Source organism: Alnus glutinosa, chromosome 9 (genome assembly GCF_958979055.1).
Source record: "Alnus glutinosa chromosome 9, dhAlnGlut1.1, whole genome shotgun sequence".
Taxonomy (NCBI): Eukaryota; Viridiplantae; Streptophyta; class Magnoliopsida; order Fagales; family Betulaceae; genus Alnus; species Alnus glutinosa.
Genome location: NC_084894.1, coordinates 27,564,946 through 27,572,590, shown reverse-complemented (window position 1 = coordinate 27,572,590; position 7,645 = coordinate 27,564,946). Strand labels below are relative to the sequence as shown.

The following is a 7,645-nucleotide window of genomic DNA, read 5'->3' as shown; positions in this document are numbered from 1 at the left end:
TCACATAAATATTTATCAAGTTTTCATCAAATAACAAAGTTGCTTTTAAAATTACCATTTAATCACTCACATGTCCAATAATAATTTTAAAACAACCTCATTATTTTATAAATACTTAATAAAAATTTATATGACACTAGAATTATTCTTAAATTCTTCATTAAAAAAAGAAAAGGCCTGCACTACGGCCGTCATAGCTTGCCACGTACCTAAAATCTAAAACGATCCGCCGAGTCTATCCAAATGTTGTCCGTAGTGTAGGCACTTTAACCATGGCCAGTTCAGTGAGCGGAGAGAGTGGGATGGCGAAGGAGGGTGAGGTGGTGTGCGTCACCGGAGCCAGCGGCTGCATCGGATCCTGGCTCGTCTGTCTCCTTCTCGACCGCGGATACACCGTCCACGCCACCGTTCAAGATCTGAGTTTGTTCACACACTCTCTCCTTTGGAAAATGCACTTACTCTTGCGTTTATCTACGTATATGACATCTGCCCGCTTAAATTCGTTCCCTATTTGCAGAGGACGAGAGCGAAACGAAGCACCTAGAAGCCCTAGAAGGCGCAGAGATCCGCCTCCGTCTCTTCCAGATCGATCTCCTTGACTACGACTCCATCGTATCCGCCGTCAATGGCTGCGCCGGAGTCTTCCACCTCGCCTCTCCCTGCATCGTCGATCAAGTCCAAGATCCAGAGGTTTTTCTTTTTAATAGTTTCATACCACTTATATATATGAGAAATAGTAAATTTAATTACTGAGCCATTTTTCTTATAATATATGAAAATTGGCGCCTTTTGTAGAAGCAACTTCTGGACCCCGCGATCAAGGGAACTATAAATGTGCTGACGGCGGCGAAGGAAGCTGTGGTGAGCCGCGTGGTAGTGACATCGTCGATCTCAGCTATTACTCCGAGCCCTAATTGGCCTGGAGAAGTCGTCAAGGCTGAGGGCTGCTGGACTGACATTGAGTACTGCAAGCAGAAGGGAGTGAGTAGTGTCCCAATAGTAGTAATTATGCAAAATGAACTTCAATTTTGTGTAGGATTTTGGCATATTTGTTTTAGAGTATAATAATGATGATTGTGTTTGTTTTGGTTGTGGTGTAGTTATGGTATCCACTTTCTAAAACACTAGCGGAGAAAGCGGCAATGGATTTTGCGAAAGAGAAGGGTTTGGATGTGGTGGTGGTGAATCCTGGGACGGTGATGGGTCCTGTGATTCCTCCCAGGCTCAATGCAAGCATGTTAATGCTTGTCCGCCTTCTCCAGGGTAATGCTTTTTCTGCATGATACGACTTCTCCTTTGATTCCATTGGAATATAAATCGTGATGCTTTGCTGTAATAGGAGGTGGGGTTTTGATCAATTAAGTTGACTGTACGTGGTGTTTCGTAACTTCAACTTGAATTAGGAAACTGAAAATCAAAGGAGTCTTAGGCCTGCAAAGAAAGTTACACTTTGGGACTTTGAAGATTTTTTTAGTGATCGGTGTAATTATAAGTTTATGTCATTTTATATTAGCATGATAAAATGAAGGTTTTCTTCGTCCTTACTTTGTTCAAGCTTCCGTATGATTAAGGCTTGAGTGGAATGAGGAAAAGAAATCAAGGGGCTGACCTTAAATAAAGTTTTAAGATTCTGCACTGTAAAAAATCTTTGTTTAATTCTTTTTATCTCATATTTAGGGTCATATAAGTGCAGTGATATGCTACTCTCTTCATCTCATGGCTACCCTAGGTGTCTTGGGAATTTATGTCCATAAAGGTTTCACTTTAGGTACTCAATGGGTTGTCAAATGGATGCCACCCTTTGCTGTTCTCCGGGCTGGGAAGTAGCCATGCTGAAAGGAAAGATGTTAAAGAAAATGCATGCCAAGAAATAACATTAGGCAATCGCAGTAGTGAAAGTTTCGACAAGTTTTGTCATTCCCCCTTTATATAGAAGATGAGCCCTATCTGGGTCTATGTTGCAAAACCCCTGTCACCCCTCTAATTGGATGTAGTCCGTGACTCTGAGGACACTCCGCCAGCTCCCTGACTTTTTATTATAGTTGATTTCTTGTGGATTTGTAATTTCCTCTGCTTTTTATTTATTTTTTATTTTTTGCATAAGTGAATATTAATCGCAAAGAGTAACTAAAAGACACAAAGGTACAGGGGCATGCCCCAGACAACAAACCGCTCCTAGAGAGTGGGAACTAAAGAAGAAACTAATCATACAAGCCTAGAGCCTCAGAATATCCTCAGAGAAGCCCCAGAGTCTTAACAACATACTATTCTCTTGAGTGGGATCAAGTCCTTCTAAAGGCTTGACTCTCATCCTGACTTAGAAAATTTGTGGAATTGTAATTTCCTTAAGTCTAAGTTTCTGATATTTAGGGCAGTAAAAGTGCTAATGATGCCATAATATCCTTGCTGCAGGGTGCACTGAAACATACGAGAACTTCTTTATGGGATCTGTGCATTTTAAAGATGTAGCCCTAGCACATATCTTGGTCTATGAGAACAAATCAACAACTGGAAGGCACTTGTGTGTTGAAGCTATATCTCATTATGGTGATTTTGTGGCAAAGGTTGCTGAACTTTACCCCCAATATAAGGTGCCAAGGTAATAAATTGGCTTCCTGCTACTGCAAATGATTTTGAAACAGGAACTATGTACATCTCTTGTATTGTAATCTTCAAATATGATAACCATAAAAACAGCATCAGAACCTTAAATCGACAATATAGTGGATTGTATTCCAAGGATAATTATGATGATGAATAATATCTAACTACCATTTGTCAAATTAGCTGTATTGAGTTTAACATTGATACTCAAGTGTCTGCTACAGGAAGTACCGCAAAATGATAACAGTGTACCCTTTATTTTGTTTTGATTTTAACATTTTTGATAGGTCGTAAATCAGGTAGGAGGTTTTTTTCTTCTTCTATTAATTCAATTTTAGTATTTCCTAAGGTTCGCTCCACCCAATCTCACTACTATCCTTTGGACTGGGTGGGGTTGGATCTCTAGAGGCCGACTGATGCATCTTTTATTCTTGCCTCTCAATGATGTTCCATCTTTCACTAGCTTATTTAAGTTCTCTTTGTGCTGCCATAGATCATCGATTTAAACTCGTTGTCATGTGAACATAACTGCTTGGTTTTCCAAATCTTGATTTCTGTTTTTCATTCTTTGGAACATCGTCGCATCTGCGTTATGGAAATTTTGTAACTTAGCAATGGAAGTAAATAATTGTATAAATTGCTGAAGGTATGATGTCCCTTTTCATGTAGGTTGCCTAAGGATACCCAACCTGGGTTGTTGAGGACGAAGCTTGGATCCAAGAAGCTGATGGACTTGGGCTTACAATTCATTCCGATGGAGCAAATTATCAAGGAAGCTGTTGAGAGTTTAAAGAGCAAGGGATTTATTTCTTGAATGCAGCAATAGGTTGTCACTAAACACCGCAAGGGCCCATCTAACTCGGGCAAGTAGGCCCATAAGGGGCCCTCTAACAATTGCTTGTTTGGGGTGTGAGAGTGGCAGATAATAGTTTTCGCACATGAGAAGTTTAAACTGGTTTATGCCTTGTAAATGTTTTTTTTTTTTTTTTTTTTTTGTCAACTAAAAATATTTTTAGGTTGAAAATATTTTACGTCAAAACAAACGGGCCTAAGTTGAAAATGGGTAAAATGATGTTTATAAACTCTTGAGCATCTAGTGACTAGTATGTTGTATTTAAACAATTTAGTGGTCGCTTTTTTTGGTCAGCTGAAAATATTTTACGCCAAAAAAAACGAACCCAAGTTAGAAAATTGGTCAAATGATATTTATAACATTCAAAACTCTTGAGCATTTATTTTCTTTTGTTTTTCTTTTTTATTATTTTTTAAGGTAAATATGTAATTTCATAATAAAAAAATGTTCGGAAATTATGTCACTCTTGAAACATTAAGGAGTTATTTGTCAAAGCGTAAAAATGAAAATTAATTTTGCAATTTTTTCTAAAATAAAACTGGAATATCTTTCCATGCCGAGCACTTGGCTCAAGTGAGGGTTTATAAAGCAATCCGACAATATGTGGTAGATTAGGGTGCGGACAACGCAAGCACCTTCTGGTCCCCCCAATTCTCCCACTGCTTCAAAGTTCGAACTTTGGCAAACTTTGAGGGCAAATGCATTCTAGCTTGAGGAGGTTTGACCGTTGATTATTAAATCATTTAGATTTAATTAAAACCTTTCACCGAAATGAATATCGATCGATCCATTCTGCCTTATCTTCCCCGCTTTCACGTGCAAGAACGGCGCAAAACCAACCCTTCTCTGATCCACAATCCTAAAAATCTCACAAACCTTAAAGCTTGTCTCCAATGGCTTGTCGTCCTCTAACTACTCTCTTTCTAATCTTCTTCTTCTTATTCACATCTTCCTCAGCTTCAAGGATTTTACCGTCTCATTCTCAGAAAGTTTCGTTGGTTCTATACTATGAATCCCTGTGCCCCTACTGCTCCAACTTCATCGTCAACTACCTGGCCAAGCTCTTCGAAAGTGACCTCATCTCCGTCGTCGATCTCACACTCGTTCCTTGGGGTAACGCCAAACTCAGAGGCAACGACACCTTCGATTGCCAGGTTACTCTTCTCTTTCTTTCTTTCTCTAATTTACTTTGTGGGGTTTTCTTTGATTCAACAAATTAATGGCCTTTGTTTGATGATGATGATGATGATGATGATTGATGATTGCAGCACGGCCCATCTGAATGCTTATTGAACACTGTGGAAGCCTGTGCAATCCATGTCTGGCCTGACCTGGTAAAGACTTTGTTACCGACTCCAACTCGGTAGAAGTAAAAAATTGAGAGAATTTAGAGGAACCCATTGCTAAATTTATTGTGCTAAGCTTATATTCAGATAATGGGGTGTGCACATCCTTGTAGTCTTTGTGAAAGTCATGTAGATAATTGTGAAAATAATATAGATTATCAAGATAAAGCATGTATAGTTACAAAAAAGAAAATGCATGTATAGAATTCCATGATATTTCATTATGTTAAATTCATATATTTGTGTCATAATTCTTTATACTGATGAAAGTATGTATCCTAGTTCAAGCTTAGAAGAAATGGAAGTTCTTAAGGTTGTGGAGTTGTTTGGTCAGTTTTCAGAGGTTTAAATAACATGCAAGTGGGGATTCTATGTTTTCATTCACCTCCGTGTGTTTTGCAGAGCGAGCATTTTCCTTTTATTAATTGCGTCGAGACTTTGGCCTATGAACACAAATACCCCGAGTGGGAATCATGTTTCGATAAATTGAACTTGGATCCAAAACCCATTGAAGATTGCTATAGCAGCGGATACGGGAAAGAGGTTGGTTTTCTCTTTGGAATTAATTGTCCTCAAGTTGTACGAGTTATCTTTGTGAAGATATCAGTATTCACGCTTTGGTTTAATGTTAATGTCATCCTATTAAGAATCAAAACATATCGAAATTAAAGTTGATTGTACTATGTATACCAACTTTGTGTAGTAAACTGAATTATACGAACACCACAGATTGTCCTATGGAGAATAACTGAATATTGTTTACTTACCTGAATCAAGATTCTAGATACCTTATTTAAATCATACACCAGGCGAAATAGTTATTATGGGATCACTTAGTATAGAATAATCTCCATTGAAGTAACCGCTTTGGCCATTAGTTTTCAGTATAATTGCTTGCCTACTAACTTCTCTAGTTGAATAGATCATCACAAGGGAGGTATGTTCTGTTATGCATTTTTTTGCATGGATTCTTTCTTGTTAGATCTACCTTATGGACAGAATATTTTTTTTGTTTTATTGATTCATCCGAGGAGCTGTAAGATTTGTGACTTTGTGTATTCAATGCAAGTACATGCAAGGTGACCTGTCATAGGAACATAGATGAGAGAAAGTTTCCGGCTAAGGAGAGTTTGGAATCATGTAAAAAAAATATCAATCCTTAAACTATTTGGTTTTTCATTTGTAGTAAAGTAAGAGTGAGTAATAGTGACGCAAGTGGAGAAAGAAAAAGGCCAACCTTTGCTGGGTTTGGTGAAATTGGATTTAGCTAACACAATGGTCTGCTTTTGCAACAGCATTCATATGAACTTAATTAATAATATGGTCAGGAAACGGCTGGAGGTTGAATGACCACCACATACTTGTATATTTAATGGTGTAACTAGAATACTGAAAAAAGAGTTTCTTGCATAGAGTGGTACTGGAGTGCAAGTACCTTGAATTGATTGAACACTAAAAACTGACTTTTCTGCATTTGATTGGTTGTAAAATCATGCCATCTTCGAGATGGGACTGGGATTTTGTTTTGTGCTTCTTCTTTTTGGCGCTCCTCATTCATGAATATGTGCTTATTATTCTTCACTGTAATCAAATCAGGCACACCATTTTTTTTTCCTTGACCCTTTTGTTGCTTATACGTTAGTTTTTTGCAAGCCCAAATTCTCTCAATCTGTAATCGGTTGGGTTTATAATTGGATTTGTATTTCGTTATGCAGCTTGAATTACAGTATGCAGCTGAAACAAATACCCTTCAGCCTCCTCATGAGTATGTACCGTGGGTAGTTGTGGATGGAGAACCACTCTATGAGGTTTGTTCTTTTGACTATATCATTGTGAAATGTCTACTTTTGCCCAATATCATTCCCCAAGGCCATATGCAAATGATGAATGGATTAGTATTTCTAGGACATAAACTCATGTACACATCATTTTTGAACTAGGGTATTTGCAACTTAATAAATTCTTGTTATTTAACCGTTATTGCTGTCTTTTAGAAATGTTATAGCCTCACTTGACAAAGCTTTTTGGAGAAGCTTTTTGCTTTTTAGCAAAAAAGCAAAAGCATTAACTAACACAAAAATGCTCACAAAACATTCAAAACTACTTTTATTTTTATGCCACATCATAACACTTATTCTCTGGCCGCAGGATTACGAAAACTTTGTAAGCTATATATGCAAGGCTTATGAAGGCACTGCTGTGCCCAAGGGCTGTAGCAGCGTATCCCTGAATACCACCATACAAAGAGGGAAAGCAAAGCCTATCCATCCAGATTGCTATGAGACAGGAATGCTGGCATTTGCAGCAAGAATAACATCAGCCATAACATCATGGATGCACCAGATGAACATGGTGGCTTAAGTATAGATGTCTCTGCAGTTTCATAGTCTTCTAGATTGTTTCGTCTCCGTTCCTCTCCATTTACTAGAGATCTGCCTAGCTTATGTATATTTGCAGTGCTCAGTTAAGGCAACTACAAAATAGGGAGTTGTTATAAATAAGTGTAAATGTATATATGGTACATTCACATTCGACCCAAATTTGTCTAAGCATGTTCAAGCTTGGCCAATTTATGTTGGAACGCATTTCTATTTGTCTAAGGCCAGGCCCGGGAGGCATGCTGGCAGGCTTCAATGTTAAAATTGCATGAATTGTACCGATGCCTTAGCTGTTAGGGTAATGACACCACTGGTTACCCTCTAGGAATTTGGGATCATTGAGGGAGTCTGATGACCCTGATTTCGTGAAATAGGTCTGTCCTATTGTAGTTTTGTGAGAGTTTGCTTGGATACCACTTACTTAGGGAGGTGCTTAGGCTGCCTGAGCATCCTCTGCTTTGGCT

General features: G+C 38.3%; 2 protein-coding genes across 2 annotated transcripts; both read left to right on the top strand.

The window, feature by feature from the left end:
• Window positions 1-214: 214 nt before the first annotated feature.
• On the top strand, window positions 215-3,575 carry LOC133878650 (cinnamoyl-CoA reductase 1). Its single transcript, XM_062317226.1, has 6 exons — window positions 215-420; window positions 518-690; window positions 796-981; window positions 1,101-1,263; window positions 2,413-2,599; window positions 3,274-3,575. Exons 1-6 carry the CDS (start codon window positions 273-275, stop codon window positions 3,416-3,418), a joined length of 1,002 nt encoding a protein of 333 aa, XP_062173210.1. The 5' UTR covers window positions 215-272; the 3' UTR covers window positions 3,419-3,575.
• Window positions 3,576-4,094: 519 nt separating this feature from the next.
• On the top strand, window positions 4,095-7,445 carry LOC133878555 (gamma-interferon-responsive lysosomal thiol protein). Its single transcript, XM_062317115.1, has 5 exons — window positions 4,095-4,611; window positions 4,726-4,791; window positions 5,206-5,346; window positions 6,519-6,611; window positions 6,952-7,445. The coding sequence occupies exons 1-5, from the start codon at window positions 4,351-4,353 to the stop codon at window positions 7,162-7,164; spliced, it is 774 nt and encodes a 257-aa protein (XP_062173099.1). The 5' UTR covers window positions 4,095-4,350; the 3' UTR covers window positions 7,165-7,445.
• The last annotated feature ends 200 nt before the right edge of the window (window positions 7,446-7,645 follow it).